The 17,056-nt window shown below is 34.3% G+C and overlaps 1 protein-coding gene across 11 annotated transcripts in view; it reads left to right on the top strand.

The window, feature by feature from the left end:
* Positions 1 to 17,056, top strand: part of CEP128 (centrosomal protein 128) — a 100,551-nt gene that overhangs the window by 49,589 nt on the left and 33,906 nt on the right. The window contains exon 20 of one of the 11 annotated variants that reach the window (XM_015631531.3): positions 1,195 to 1,334. The exons of the other annotated variants lie outside the window; for them this stretch is intronic. Coding sequence (XP_015487017.1) covers positions 1,195 to 1,268 — 74 coding nt within the window. The 3' untranslated portion in view covers positions 1,269 to 1,334. Of the gene's footprint in view, positions 1 to 1,194; positions 1,335 to 17,056 lie in introns of those variants that run through there. 11 annotated transcript variants of the gene reach the window in all.

Raw genomic sequence — 17,056 nt, 5'->3', positions numbered from 1 at the left:
AAAATGGACAACGGTCTGAGGAAGTAAAATGCATAAGTTCCAGTTTCTTAACTAAGAATTTAATTTGCATTCTGGAATCACATGAACATGCCACGGTGCTCTTAAGATAAATTTAAAAATTAGTTTAGGTAACAAGAATTTAATTTTAGTTATTTGTTAATGCCATTGTCAGCAATTTTATACAAGATCTGGCACAAATTTATTTTATTTATTGCATTTCTCTATGATCTAGCCAGACTGTGTAGTCTGAAAAGCTCATCATTCAAATCAGTGAAAGTCTACATTTTATCCTGGGTGGACCTATTGGTTTTATAAACTCAGATTTACTTTATTTGCATTTCCAAGAAAATCTTAGAATATATTGAAATGTATATAAGCTAGACATAATATGTTATATAGCAGTGGACATGAAGTCTGCACAGGTCTTTTGTTTCAGGATAATATACTGCTACTTCAGAGAAGACATGGGTAGTCAACAAATAAATGTTTAGCAAAATAAGACCTGATGTATTTGGCAAGACCATATCTGTTCCTTTTTTTAAATGAAAAAATGTCAGTATGGCTGTAGTGATGTAAGAAGAGGAGGTGCATTGCTCCTATTTACAGACTGATTTATCTCAAAATATTCTGCAAATACTGTTTTACACAAAGTCCCAGGTGATGCAGGACATATTCTATACCAGTTCTCAGTGTCTAATGAGATAATGCTCTATAATCATATTTGAATTATTACGTATTTAGAATTTCTCTTATATAGGTATATTATATATACCTGTACTGCTTACACTGCTAAGTAAAGCTTAAGAAGGTTAATAATTGGAGTTATATGTAGTGTTTATATATATGTGTGTGTGTTTATATATAGTATATATAGAATATATGTGGCTATGATAGACTAATGTTAGATGCTTTTGTCACAGGCACAAAACTGTACTAGGCAAGTGTGTGGTGTTTTCCTTTTGTATTAAGGTTATCACTCATGCATTTATCATTATGCATTGTCTTAGATTTGAGGATACAAAAATCAAATTTTGACTTACATAGTAGCTGGTTTTAGTGGTGGAGTCAACTCTGTGAATCATACAGTTACCTCTAGTTTCATCACTTTCAACAAGTAAAATTTACAACGATTTTGGTAAGTGATTCCTGAAGCAAGACATACATTTATTTTAATTTCTTTTTTTTTCCTGTTAGGTTCAGTCAGGATTATTTGTTCTTCAATTGCTGTGGATAACGTAAACTCAAAAGAGCCTGTTATATTAAACTAAACTAAAAATGTAGGTAAAACTTTGCTTTGACAAAGCATAATCTTCAGATTAAATTCCTGTTTTTTCTATTTAAAGTCAGTAAGTCCAACTTTTTTTTTTTTTTTTTAGTCAGGAAAACTAAAGCAGAAAGAGTAAAAATTTAGAATAAGAAACAGTGTGGTTCATTGAATGTAAATATACTGACAGTGACCAATCTCTGTTATTAAACTGAGGAAAAGTACAAGATTGGAAACCAGTGAAAATCAAAATAGTGTAAAATCTTTCTATTATGACCTATTATGTTTCATTTAATAGTAAAGTACATATGCTCTTTTGAGGACAACTTTAATCCTGGTTCTGTCCTTTCAGCTTTGTTTCTTTCTATTTTGTTATATTTCTTTTTCACATATATATTGCATGGTATTGCCCTTGTATGAATAAGAGTCCTTTCTGTGGCAACAAGAAACATCACAAGGTATTTTCAGGTCATCTTCTATTGAACAGTGAATGGGAACATCACCTAGAGAGAGCACTCTTTTAAGGATACATACAGAAAGGAATCTGAAGGATTTCAAAGAAACTCTTCATAGTACTTGGTTTTCATAGTGAGCTTGAAAATGCATAGAGTTGAAATATCATTACTATTAAAATAATTTTTTTCTTCTTAATAGTGTTCTTGCCCTTTAAATAATGCTTGGTTTTTTTAATGTGATGGGGGAAGGAGGAGGGAGGACTTCTAAGTTATTTTAAACATTGCCAAAATGAACCTGCGTTCAGAGTCTTAGAAGAATGGAAATAAACCCAAATCATTTAGAAATCTTGCCCTGTGGAACTTTTTTTAATCAGAAAACTGGAACTATCTGACTGGACATGCATTGCTGTAATTCTTTAATATTTTTCTGGAACCATTTTCATTTGACATTATCTTTTTATGCACTCATAAAAATATGGCTGCCATTGTAAAGGAGAAGGTAAGAGATGGCATCAAACTGTAGCAAAGATGTTTTTAAGACTTCCTTTGATTTCTTTTTTCTGTCTGAATCACATACTTTAGATGATTATCTGAAACTTATTTACAGTTTTTTGGTTCAGAAAGCATGATGAGTCCTTTAAATTACTGAGTTTTTACTGCTCATTAGTAAGAGACTAAATTTATTAGTTTTATTTCTTGGTTTACCTGCACATTCTGGAAGCTAAATCAAAATTAACAAAAGTAACCTGGGGGATGGGGATTCAGTGCATATTAGATAATTAAAATATATTATTTAATTATTTAATTTTTTTGGTGAATTATGACTTTTTTCTTTAAACCAAGCTAAAATAGCTGGTGTTCTCTGATCTAGTGGGGTTTTTTACAGCTGTTGAAATGATGCCATTGGACTCTTCATAAGCCAAATTACAGTTTAACAGTAATTTAACACAGTATAATAAAGAGGATCTGTAATCAACTGTACAACTTTATCAAGACTCCTTGAATTAATATGAAAGGTGCTGTCATGCTTTCAGATTATGTACTAACCAAACTGATATCACCATTTTACAGCTATTAAATTAAATTTTAAAAAACCCAACCACAAAAACCCTACCTCAAGCAACACAGGCACTTCCACAATTGTCTTGAATTTGATATTTTTCTGAGAAGTATATAACAGAAACATGCTATCTGTCATTTATTCTTCTTCAGGTAACCATGACATCCTGAAGATATCTTTAATAGCTGAAAGATGTCAGTTTATTTAAATAATGTGCTGTCTTATAGGAAATAAAACTGAACCAAGGGCTGCATATTCTTCTCCTGTTGTGCCTATTCCCTTGGTCAAAGCCATCTTAGTCTAAAATACAAATGAATCATGTTGGAGATTTGAACAGAAATGAAAAAAATGCTATCTAAGATTTAGTAAAATTTTTGAAATTAAAGAAGTATTTAAAATCTTTCATCTTGCTATATCATAGATTCAATATCTTTTAAAATTAGAACTTGTTGTATGTAATGGTTTTGCCTAGAATTTTTCAGGGTGTCATAGAATATGTTTTTCAGTGTAGTTCATTGCTATGTTGATAGTTTTTATATCCTTTCAGCTGACATGCTATTTAAAATCCCTTTTTTCCCTAAAGTGAGTCCTAATAGTATTATGTATTTGGAGAGTTGAAGTTTTAGTTCTTTGTCATACCAGAAAATTCCTCACTTTGAGAACAGCTTCAGTCATCAGTAAAAACAATTCTTAATGTTGACTGTATACAACAAAATGATTTTAATTACAAAATATACATTTTAAGTGAAGCCTTGAAAAAAAGGAAGTCTAGCTGCTTTTGAATTTTAATGTATAAAGATTAAATAAGTGATATTTTATCTGTTTGCACATTTTTTTTCTTCTAGTGGGTTAAATATGACAAATTCCTAGGTTGAATCTTTACTCTGATCAGCATGTTCATGGTAACAACTGTCTGTATCTAACATCTTATTTTCCTTCTTTGTTTTGGTTTAAGAAAATGGGAACTGTGATTGGTACTTTTAAATGCATTACATATTTTGTAATTAAAGGGGTAAATCCTTTAAAATGTTATAGAGTGAAGCAAGATAAGTGAATTAACTGTACATTTCATAAAGAATGAGAGATTAGAACAGTAAGCTACTAATTGTTTTTACTAAATAACACATTTTATGTAGTTTTTTTTAAAATTTACACTTAATAATGGGCACAATATATCCGAATCTTCTTTAGAGTGGGCAGAGAGAGTCACAGTATTTTTCTTGTCTGCATATATTATGTTTCTAGGATAAGGTCATAAAATAGTCAAGGGCATGATTTGGATACTTCTGCCTGTTTTAAAGGATTTGAATTGCAGGTTATTAAACAAAATACACATGTTCATATTGCAGTACTTTTTCTTGAGTATTTGAGCAGTGCCTTTGTGCAACATTATATATTGCACATATATTGTTTAATGGATAATATTTAAACGTAATCCTCACCTTAATTTTTGTTTCATGATTCTAACACGATTTTGTTGTGGATATTTTTTTTGTTTGTGGGTTTGTTTTATTATATTGTTGAACTTAGATGCCTACTACTAGAGAAAGAAACCAAGTGGAAATCCAAGAAAACATATATTCATTGAAATATATATGCATGTACTTCATGCATATGTACATAATGCATCAATATTGTACATACTTCAGATGCCAGGAAAAAAACTTTGTCTTCCTGGTTTTAATTATATTTGATGACTCAGGTATAGAACATTACTTTCTTGATTGGCTTGAAATTCTAGGAGCAGCATATTCTGAAAATAAGGCTTGAATGTTTTCTGTATGGAAAATTGCTTCTACTTGCAAAATCAAATCATCAGACAGTATACCATTTCTTGTAAGACACTATATAAAATGAAAAAATTGGAGTGAAATAATTTTGTTCTAATCTAAGGTGCTTAAAATCCATGGAACACATTTTTATTAAGGAAAATCTCAAAGGACGGAATTAAGTTAGGACATTATTGAATATAATGCAATGATCTTATAGCTATTTATCAAACCACAGTTTCCCATCAAGTTCTTAATGCCTATTACAAACCAGTTTATTTTTTAGCAGAAGCATATTTAAATTGGCAGAGAACTTAGTTTTTCAGATGCCTTGCTTCTGTCAAGCCAAGAGGCGTGTCATGGAACTTGGGAGGAAGTTTGCTCTGCATAGTTTCATGTCATCCTCGTGTCTGAGGAAGAAGGGGCTTTCTTCTCCAAGCAATTGGGAATATTGAGCTGATGTTTCTCAAGTGTATTAAAGGGATTATAAGTCTGTTGGTCTATGTTTTCTTAAAGTGGCTTCTTAAGCAAGAATGGAATTTGAATATTCTACTATATACATGCTTATTCTCGTAAAAGCTGGATAAATATTAATACTTCATTCTTGGTCAATGAGACTTAGCTACAAAGACTGGTTTAATGAGTTTGTACCATGCACTGTTCATGTATGACAGTGAAACAGAGAAAATAACCAGTAGAGTACGATAAGATCTGAACTTTTAGGTTGAAATGTTTCTACCTTGTTGCAAAAATATTTCAAATTTGAAAATACAAAAATATCCTTTCCAATATATGTATCTTATATACAACATGTATATAGCATAACATCTTCAGGCTGGCTTCAGATATTGTGGGAAGCTTGCGTTGTGAGGGGGATAAAAACTGAAAACCTTCTAAGATTTCATTTTTGAATGTTTAAAAAATGATTGTATTTTAAAATCTAATATGTGTTTACACTGCAACTCCTGTTTTGATCTGATCTTAAAACACTTCAGTGTGTGACTTCTAAAATAACTTGATTAAAATAAGCATTTTGTAGTCTTAAGCAACAGATTTTGCTTATTATCTGGAAGAAATTTTGACTTCCAAAGAATTATTTACAATAAAGACAGTGTTATTACCATTAAATTACAAAAATTTCCATCCTTACTTTAATTCAGAATCAGTGGTATGATTATGTGGGCCATTCAGCTCCATGATTATGCATTTTGCGTACATTAATCTGTTGTTGCTATAAGAATAGCAGCATAAAATGCTTTTAGTTAACAAAATCAGCATTCCATGTTTCCTGAAGTGGTAATGTACAAAAATAGTGTAATTGAATTTGAGTGTTCTATTTGTTGCTACTCATAAGGTTTTTGTAATTAATTTATTTTCATTCACCGAGAATTTTGTTGATGATGAATTACTAACTTTTAATAATCTATAACTTACTTGAGTAGTAGTACAACTGTATTGGACAGATCCAGGAACCATGCTGCATCAGGTTAGGAAGAAATGTCAGTACTCATAGTGTCAATTCACTGGGATAGAGGCCCAGCTGTGTGTTTTACAGAGCTAAGTAAGTTCTGTAAACATGTGTGGTCATCAGATGCTGGGTAGTTTCTTTCTCCATCTGACTTGCCAATATGAATAATATTTTATGGTCAAGAAAAAATAGTATCAGGTGTCTTGAACCTTAAAATTTGTTGCATATATTCTGTTCTTGTATGATGTGCACCCTGAAGTATACATTGTGCCAGTTGCATGTGTACTCTGGTTCCACTCTGACATTATTCTTTTTCCTGAGCAGTGCTTTTAATCTGACCTATAAGAGATGACTGTTTTTTAAAATTGCTCTAAAGATTTTGTTTGCACTGCCTTAGGTACTGTCAGAAAGCTTGAGAGAGTAGAGAAACCCAGCATGATTAATTTTAAGTATTACTTTGAAACTGAAGGTTGTCTGTGATTTGTAATTTATTGTCATTATTAATACTGCAGATTGTTATACAGAAAAAAATTCTGATCCTTATGTCAATTAAAAGGCCTTTGGAAATAAATATGCCAGAAACAAATGGCATTGCAGCAAAGGAAAATGATACTAGACAAAGGAGTAAAATTATAGAAGCCACAGAAAAGCATATGAACTTCTGAGTAAGAGTTAAAAAAAAAAGAAGTTTCTGAAAAACAAATTCAAATTTTCATTTTGGTTATTTTGTTTTCTGAAGAAAGTTTAGAACCATATTTTCACAGTACAAAATGTATTTTGAGCTTAAGACTTAAACCTTTACTTTCGGTCTCAGGAGCTTTAATTTTTGTAATTATATTTTGTCATGCATAGTATAAAGACACAAGGGAAGAGAAATTTAGCCATTTAATAAGATTGTGAAAGGATATGAAAACCATACATAAACAGTATGAATTTTCAACATTGGGTGTACATTAAGAGAGTAGCTTTCTGTTATTTTCTCTGTTCACAAGAGGCATGAGCAGATCAATGCACATTATAACCTATGTCTCACAGCAGTTATACGCTTCAGGGGCATTTCCAGTGAAGCATGTTGACTGTTTGCTTGGTACCTCTTCATTCCTGACCCAGTAATGTGTAAGAGACAAGGTGTTATTTCTAGTTGCATTATGTTGGGTGTCAGTGAGACATAATGACCCCTGTGCATGTATGTTTGTTTGGTTAAAATAATGTTTTCTTAGAAGCTATTTGGGTCCTAGTGATACATAGGGCCATTTAGTTGAATTAAAAGCTTTCTTACAGCATTTATCAAGGAGTGAATCCCATGAGGATAGGACTTTTTTATGTGTGCTTTGGTCTTCTGACAAAACATCCAAGCTGCTAAAAGATCCCTTTTTTCTGAGATGGGTAGAGAAACTTGATTTTTGGACCAGTATTTTTGAGCTTCCCATGTTATCTGTTCTTCTATGCTGTGGATATTGCAAATGGATTGTTTAGTTCTGATCTTCAAACAGCCCAATTAAGAAATGCACTTTCAGGCTTGAGAGAATTACTGATCTCAAGTAAAAAGAGACCTTTACTAGAAAACCTTTATGTCTTGCAGCTGTTGGCCTCCTTTGGTTTGCCCAGTTACTTCAGTTCAAATGAGCTGCACTAGCTGCTACAAAAAGCTGGATACCTGTAACTGTTACCATTCCTTAGCTGATAGGTCCAATATCAGTTCTGTGTATATTTGCATCGAGATCTGCAGCTGACTTTCAGAAGAAGCCAGAAGGAAATTTTCTGATATGCATAAATATGGTTGGGATTATAAACATCAAAAAAAGAAAATCCTAGGATATTGAGAGAGCTCGCTGAAGAAAATAGCATTCAATTTCCTATTTTGGCATTTACATATGCCATACCATAATCTTTATATAGCTACCATGCCCATAAATATATCCACATAATTTTCTAAAACAAGAAATGACAAATTATCTTTCTAGCTTGCAGTTGGTAAAGGAAAACAAATTAAGTTTCAATTTCTTTCTGTATGTTCCTGAAAGATTTTATTCATTGTCAGGAAGAAAATGTTTCTCCATTCAGGAAAGAATTGTAACAATTATATATTATATGCAGTGATAAAACTGTTGAACTGCATTTTCTGTTTAAAGTGTCGACTATTACGAGGACCTTGCTTTGAGACATTTCTTACTATATTTTCTTACATAATGCTGATTTTTTTTTTCTTTTAAGGTTATTTAATAGGTTTTCTAATCAAAACCATGGGAGAAAAAGCCACTGTTCAGTTTCCTTGCATGGATCTGTGCTACAGACAGGTGTGATGATGGCTCAACACACAAATCCAAGATAATGAGTTAGTGGGTCAAACTGAAGTTTCCCATTCATGGAGACATTTAATATCACTGCAGACAAAAGGCAGAATTCTTATTTCTGTTTCTTTCTCTCCCATCAGGGCTACTTTCTCCATCCCTTGTTCTATGTCTCCTCCTCGTTGAACCTCTCTAAAATTGTATATTACTCAATATGAGCCACATAGAGCTGTCTGGTTTTTGCCAGTTGTAATGAACTAAGACCTTTCGGAGGTCCAGGTTTGTCATTTTGCCAAGGCAGGACAAAGTAAGCAAGAGCAATGCACAATCAGAGGAAGGGAGCAAAGAGACCTCCCTGCATTTTGGCAAATGCAGCTGCAAATGCCATCTGTGATGTGACCTGAACACATCTGGTGGAACTGGATCACTTGGTGCTAGGCATCGTGTCAGCTTGGTTGGACTGACTTCTGGGAACATGAAGAAGGAGTAACTACATAGTCATTAGCACCCCAACTAGATTATTCGAAGCTATTAATAAAGAATTCCATTGTAGTATAAATGTGCTATTAGATTGTTAGGGTTGAAAATTGATGGCTTCTCAGCAAAATTTGTGAAGTAAAATCTGAGGTGTTTATTCATAACCATTGTATATTAGATTTTGTTTTTTAAAGTTTGTTCTTGAGATTTATTTATGGTAGGAACATGATTGCCTGGTTGGCTGTGTAACTGTTGCATGAGTAATCAATACATATATATATGATAACAGTTTCAGCTAGAAGTAGAATCAAGTAATTGTCATTTAAGGCCTTAGAAACATTAATAATCATCACACAATGCCTAGTGGCAGAAATTCAGAATGTCATTATGACTTGTGTTTTGTTTGAGTTTCTAGTGTCAGAATAAGTTCTAAATTCAGTAAATCTCAATTATTTCCTCAATTATCTTTATTTTTAGGGTCCTAAATCTTATTTTTTTTCTTCATAAGATACTCTGCATAGTTATAACTGAGAAGAGACCTCTGTTATTGTAGTCAAGCCATGCCACCCTAATGATAGTCTAAAAGAAGAGCAGGAGTCTTTTGATAGATGTTTCAGTAAATAGTAGCCAAAAGCAAAGCATAGCAGCATACTCCAAATCTAGTGTTTAACTGTTCAAATACCATGTGTATGTGTGTTAACAAATTCTCTTTGGCATATGTATCTTTTGTAATAAGCAGGATAAATTTGAACTTACTTTCTCGGTTATTGAAGTTAAATTAATATTACTACATTTAATGGTACTAAAAATTTTGCCATGAGGAAAGCTTGTTTTGCACGTAAAAAATTTTTGCTCTTTTTGCCTGCAAATAAAAGGCATAATCCAGAATCTATAATGACTAGAAGGATTTCACTGTTGTTATTTTCTGAGGTTTGGATTTTGTGTTTAAAGTGTAGTTACAGGACAATGTTCCTTAGCTCATGTTAGTTTGAGGAGGGCACAGACAGTAACAATACTGTCTTTTCCTGCTGCATTCTTATCTTTTTTTTTTTTTATCCTTAAGCATGTTAAATGGAAAAAACCTGATGGTATTGACACCCAGGATGTGATGAGAGTAACTTGCAATTATTAGCGTTATTTTAATATAATTTAAATCACTAATTTGAGCATAGATTCAACCAACACCTGTATGACTTGTTTTTAATTTTCACAGCAACCTTCTGGTTGCAGCAGATTTGTGGATGTAGTTTTTATAACTAGATCATAATCAGAAAATGTCAATATTCTGAAACTCCCAAACCATTTTCAAACTATCCAAGGCATTTATTAAAAATAATGGGGAAGAAAATGTCAACTGTATTTTTGGTACTTTGTGTGTCCCATTTTAATTTTCATGGTGGAAGCTATGCCTTTCAGATAAACTTTTTGCTTTACTGGATCGATTTTTCATTATTTTTTTAATGCTTGGGTTTTTTGGTTTTGTTTTTTTTTTTGGTTGTACCATTCTTGATATCTGTAGTTCTTGTTTTCAGACAAAGTTCTTATTTCTGTCTAAATTATTAATTTAGTGTGAAATATATGTATTTAAAGAAATTTTAAAAGAAATTGTTAAATAGAGGCATAAAGAAAATTCTAGCCTGTAATGGTTTTTCTTCTGTCAGTAGAATCATGGCTTAGTAAAGGCTTTGATAAGAAAAACTATGGTGGTATCATCCTACAGCAGTGAAGCAGATTGAAGTGCATAGTGCAAGGACACTCGTATAAAAGATTTAGTATTCCTGGCAATGAAAAGTGGCTGCTTAAGACTGAGACAAGTTGATTGATTAATGAGTCTGTCTAAAACTGAAATTCCAGTGGTGTGACTTTATATGCTTTTTATATGCTATTACATCTCTGTAGAGAATGGTTGAGCAAATAATGCAAACAGAAGGTTTTCTATAGCTCTGCAGTTGTGACTCACTGTGAATTAATAGCTTTATTGCTATCCCAGCTGTGTTAATTCTGATGTAGCATCTCTCTAGATTCTAGAAGAGACCCTTAATTCTATTCTGGCTATAATTTATCTTGCTTATTTGGACACTGCTTCAGAGAACAAGCAATACCTGGATTACCACCTCTGGATTCGTGATAGTGGCAGCTGTTTAGAGATGGCACTCAGAATTCTAGATAAAAAAATCTTAGTAAATATTTGTATTAACATACAGACTGTTCCTCTTCTATGTACAAATATGTGTTTGGCACTTCAAAATTAGTTGAAACTGATCAAAAGCTCAAAAGCTGCAGTAAGCTCAAAAGCTATAGTAAGGTCTCCAGATAGAATCTGCTGCTTATATGAGAGTCTCTATTTGAATAATAAGCCACACATTCTTGTTCTGTCCTTTTACTGATAATAGTTCTAGTTTCCTCTTCCTCATTCTTCCCACACAGTTTCTCTTCCCATAGACACTCTTCTCGTTAGACCTTGTTCTTACTTAAACTTTGGTGTTTTTCCTCTCAATTCCATTTGTTATGATGTATGCTGCTTGATGTATAAAGGAGAAGGAATTTCGGAGTAAGAGACTAGAAAACATTTCAGCTTTACAAAAACTAAAAGCCTTTATTGAAAAAAATCAAATTCTCAGTGCTAACTGCCAGCCATAGTCTGCTTACTTCAGAAGTGAGATTGTTCCAAGGTTCTAAATACTGAGCACTAGTCTCCAAACTTTATTGATTGCATGCTCCATCAGTAAAAAATTTGTAAGCATAACACTCTAATATATATATATTTATTTATTGACAATAAATACACAGAAGTATATAACTTGATGATAAATAAATATAGACACCTTTGTAAGCTCAACCCCACAGAGCTAGAAGACCTGTGCCTTAATCGCATTTTCATAATGAAACCATCTTTGAATCAGAATGAGATGTTTTTATTTTACCACATCAAAGTTAGCCTTCTTATTTGTCTGTTTCACTAACTGTTTCTTAATGAAACTTGCTGGAACTTACTAAAGCATCTAGGAGTGATGCTTGTTTTTGGGAAGTTGTGCTTTAGTGATTTTATTTTTTTTTTTTTACTAGAAACCCTAAGGTCCCCCAGGAGCTTTTGGAATCCTCTACAGCATGTCTGCTGGCACATAAGTGTCATTCAAAGAAAACAACAGAATGCTTATAGCTGTGCTTCAAGATGTGTTAACTGCATCTATATTCATAACCCTCCCTCATTGTCCTCCTACGTAGTTTCAATTGGGAATCAATATGGTCCTAAACAAGTATAATGGACATAATCTCTCTCTCCCAGCTCATACCTTAGGCAGTTGCAAAGACATAGTGAAGTTTTGGGCTGTCGTCACCTTTTGTATTCATAAGAAAGTTCACAGGAACATTTTGTGTGGATTTCAGTGCACTTCATTTGAGCTTCACGTCAGAAGATAGAGAAATATTTTCTTTAGCCATGTTGAAATGAAGTACAGAAAATTTCCCAGGAATAGAGCAGAGCCAGGAATAGAACTAAAAGCTCTCATGTAAGCTTTGGGAAAAAAAATATTCTCATTCTTTTGACAAAGGCCTCTTAAAAAGCAGCACATTTTGACCTATAATTCTTTGATGGGTAATCTTATAGTTTAGTTTTTTTAATATATTTAATCTCATATTCAGACAAACTACTCCAATGCAATCATATTGGACTGTAGAAGAGGTTACAACAACTTGGCCAAGTATCTTGTGTACTTAAGCTGTGAGTTTGAATATATGTATGTATCTACTTTTGAACTTTTGAATTCACTGTAAGGTAGACACTGTAATAGTTCAGGTAATGACAGGTACAGAGAGGTTATAAAATGGATGAGGAGAATTTTGGACTGTTTCTTGGGGCAAGTGAAAATTTGGAAGAGGTTTTCTAAATGAAGTATGGGAGATATTCATAAGTGAATGATCTACATCAAATACCAATCATAACGAAAGAGAATTAAAGACAAATATCAGGATGAAACACAAGGAAGGCTTATTGAAGGAAGCAAATTAGAACCAATAATTATACATACACAAAAGTCATTGATCATCCAGACATCATGTTAGAAACAAAAGGATACTTTTTGTTTTACCCAGTACATGCTTCAATTATAGAAACTCACTGTCCCAAAATGTTCTGGTATCTGGAACAATAAATAGGTTCAATGAATCATAAAATACGCTGAGTTGGAAGGGACACACAAGGATCACTGGGTAAAACTCCTGACCCTTCACAGAAGGGCCCCAAGAATCACACCATGTGCCTGAGAGCATTGTCTAAATACTCCTTGAACTCTGTCAGGCTTGGTGCTGTTACTTCTTCCCTGGGGAGCCTGTTCCAGTGCCCAACCACTCTCTACGTGAAGAACCTTTTCCTAATATTCAGCCTCAAATCCTCTGACACAGCTTCAGGCCATTCCCTCCTGTCCTGTCACTGGTCACCAGAGAGAAGAGATCAGTTCCTGCCACTCCTCTTCCCCTCATGAGGAAGCTGTGGGGTGTCCCCTCAATCTCCTCCAGCCTGACCAGACCAAGTGACCTCAGCCACTCCTCATGTGGTGTCCCCTCAAGGCACTTCATGGTCTTTGTAGCCCTCCTGTCTTTTTTATATTGTGGTGCCCAAGACTGCACACAGTATTCAGGGTGAGGCTGCCCCAGTGCAGGGTTCCAATGTGCAGTTCCAATCCCCTCCCTTTCCCTGCTGGCCATGCTGTGCCTGATGCACCCCAGAACAGTGTTGGCCCTCCTGGCTGCCAGAGCACTGCTGGCTCATGTTCAGCTTTCCATCAACCTGGGCCCCCAGGTCCCTTTCCATGGGTGCTGTGGTCATCCTGTTGCCCTTGTAGAAAACAGGGATAACGTTCACCAACTTCCAGTCAACTGAGACATCTCCAAATTCCCAAGACTGCTCAAAAACCATTGAGAGAGGCTTCTCAAAGACATGAGCCAGCTCTTTATTCTTGAAAGAATCCCATCAGGCCCCATAGACTTCAAGAGATCCAGGAGCAGCAAATCTGACATAAGTTCAGGATTGGCTGGGAGTTTTATTGGTCTCACAGCCATGGTTCACCTGCTGAGAGTACTGGGACCCCAGCTCATCATTGGTATTGAAGGAGAGGTAGAGAAGGCATTAAACACCTCTGCCTTGTCTCTTTCCCTGTTTGCGAGAGACACATCCTGTAATAGACTGATGTTATTTGTGCACTGCTTTTTGCCATTAACATATTTTTTAAAACTTTTTTAAAAAATAGTCAAGTTTCTGGAGGCCAGCTAGGTCATGGATGGTCCAGATCTAGTCCTGTTTCTCAGGTGCTTAGGTGTTCTCTCAGATGCTTATTTCTGGAAGCTGCCATTAGAGTAAATAAAATTACAGTTTTTTGTTCACCCCTGTCTGCTCATGCAGGAAGGATGTTGAGACACTTGAGCACATCCGGAGGAGGACAGCGAGGCTGGCGAGGGGCTTGGAACACAAGCCCTGTGAGGAACAGCTAAGGGAGCTGGGGTTCTTTAGCCTGGAGAAAAAGAGACTCAGGGGTGACCTTATCACTCTACAAATCCCTGAAAGGTGTTTGTAGTCAGGTGGGGGGTTGGTCTCTTTCTCCAGGCAGTCATTGACAGAACAACAGGACAGTCTTAAGTCTTACAACTTGGCTGTGTAGATGTGAGCAAGATAAGTAATTTCTAGCCGAGAGAAACTGATGTATTCAGCTGATTGAAAATTCCTTCATATGTGATGGAAACCTGCTTGCCTGCCTTTTACATCTACAGGAATGGTGTATCTGCTCAGCAGTTTTGTGGGAAACATACCCAAATGATGACTGAAAGCTGTAGGAAGCGTATTTAAAGTGAGAATGATGGGAAATACTTGAAATAAAAAAGCCATACAATTTTTGATCAAAGCAAATTTAAAGGTAATATAATCAGGGCGTCTAATTAAGTGATTACTCAAGAGTTTGGTATACTCTTATATAACTTAGAACCTCAGTTTCTAGGGTTACAAACTTTGGGAAATATAAAATAGTTTTACTAATATGTAACTGAAAGCCCTGACTTGTGTTTTGGCAAAGAGCTTTTCTTAGCTTGATGATGCAAAAATTATGCTAACAATTTTTTCCAAACTGCCATTCTTTTCTGGTAATAACCTGGATTTCTTGCTTTAATGCCACATAGTAGCTGTATTTTTTTATACTATGTGAGTTGTCCTGTGTGATCTGCAACTGCATCAGAGCAGTGAGAGTATTCAGTCAGATCTACCAGCAGACTGAAGATACCTAAGATAGTGTACAGCATATTACCTATGAATGCAAAACTGAATTGTTGTGTGAATGTCAACTTCAGAGCACTCTGAATCACATTTTAGAATTTTTCACTGTATGAGTAGATATCTATGGCTGTAAGAATTGATTCTGTGTGCACCTCTGTATTTGTGCATTGTCCTTGGCTAGTACAAGGTAAACATAAAAATGTGGTATTGGTCTAATTTGTAGATTTTTCTCTGGCATGTCACTCTTCTCTGAGAATGTGAAGAGGAATGCTGTCTAGCATTATCTTCAGTTTCTAAAATGGGAGGTCATGCAGTGTTTGAAACCAAGAAATTGATGCTCCAGTTAATATACAGCCAATGTTGTGTTTCCCACCTTTGTTACACCCAGCAGACATAAAGGAATTGAGCATTTTAGTTCATGAAGGAGTTTTAGCATTCTAGTTTGTTACTGGCATATTAATGGATCAGCTAGGATAAATAAGACAGTACTATTGCATTTTAGTAATTTCAATCAATAAGTATCTGCTTCTAAATCTATTTGCTGGTACTTTTCACCAGCGGTAAAAATTACAGCTGGGGGGTGTGTGTGTGAAAAATCTGTTTGAATAACCCTTTTCTCCTCACTTGTCTGTGTGGTATGATGGAATATATAATCTTCATCTCCGGCTTAGTATTTGTAATGTTTTGCAACATACTGTGGTGGTTCAGTGTCAGGGAAACTGCAAGAGATAATGATTCTGACAGAATGTTTTAAATCATAACCTTTATTTTTCCTGAAAGTCTGATTAGTCAAATCTAAGTCACTCTAGTGTAACTTCAAGGACACTCTGTGTTTACTGATGCATAGCTCAGTGAGATATAATCTTTATATGATCTGGAATTTAAGCACTGTAAATAAATTGTTTTTGTATAACTGCACAAAAGTATGATCCTTAATTTTGCAGACAATATCCTGAGCTTGCTGTTGATTTTGAACAGTTCTAAACATTTGAAATATATCTGATTTTTAAACAGTTTTAGCTTATAGTTCCTTATTGAATTGCAAGCTTCATATTTAGCTAGAAATAAAAAGGGAAAATGTTGATGAATATCTTTATTTCTACATCTCATTTCTTTTGTTGTCTTTTTCCATGTATTATTCATCTTTGGAGAAGAGCCATCAATGCCTAAAGGTGCCTTTTCCAATAATGCTGTTTCTTCTAGTAAATTTATAAATTGATGTGTTCAGTGCCCCATGAGAATAATGATGTATTGCTTTGAAAAATCCCTGAGTACCCTGTGGTTACATTAGGCCTTGAAAGAAGATGGTAGCAGCTCTGTTGTAGCAACCCATGCCACTGTGAAACTTCATTTATGAACAAAATATTAATTAGAAAAACTCAGAGGTGTTCATAGGATGGATGAAAAGAGCCTCCACTAGGGCCAGTGATCGTCTTTGTTCTGTTGCAGGCACAATGCATTCTCTGTCTTAACTTTATTGCAACATTATTTTCAGGCACATGACATAAAACATATTTAAGTTTGCACAAGAACTTAAATATGGGAAGTGTACGAATGATAAAATAAATAAACAGAGTTTTTCAAATCAAGTAAGCAAAGTTACTCTGTCATGTTAAATGATGTCCAGAGGAATGATATAATATGCGATATATGGCTTTTTGTATAGCTGTTTAATATATGATGCTTAAATTTTTATTTTTTTTAGTTCAGCTTTGGAGAAAAGATGCCATTATTTTACATGGAATACTAAATGGAATCATCAGTTGAAATGCAGAACTTGATTTTTAAATATATGTTCATAAAGGATGAGTCTGTGCAGGTGTATATTTTTTCAGTTAGCATCACTTCAACTCCTGCCTACCCTTCTAGTGACAGAATTTTGTGAAGCATCTTGCAGGACAACCGATTTAGGCTGGGGTAGAATGAAGTAAATGGATTCTAGATAACCCTAATTTGAGATGCAGGGCTTTCAAATCTGTTTGAAAGAAACCTTGTAATAGCAACCTGTTCACT

The sequence above is a fragment of the Parus major genome, chromosome 5 (genome assembly GCF_001522545.3).
Source record: "Parus major isolate Abel chromosome 5, Parus_major1.1, whole genome shotgun sequence".
Classification (NCBI taxonomy): domain Eukaryota; kingdom Metazoa; phylum Chordata; class Aves; order Passeriformes; family Paridae; genus Parus; species Parus major.
Note: the sequence above shows the minus strand (reverse complement) of the source record. Positions and strands in the feature narration are given on the sequence as shown.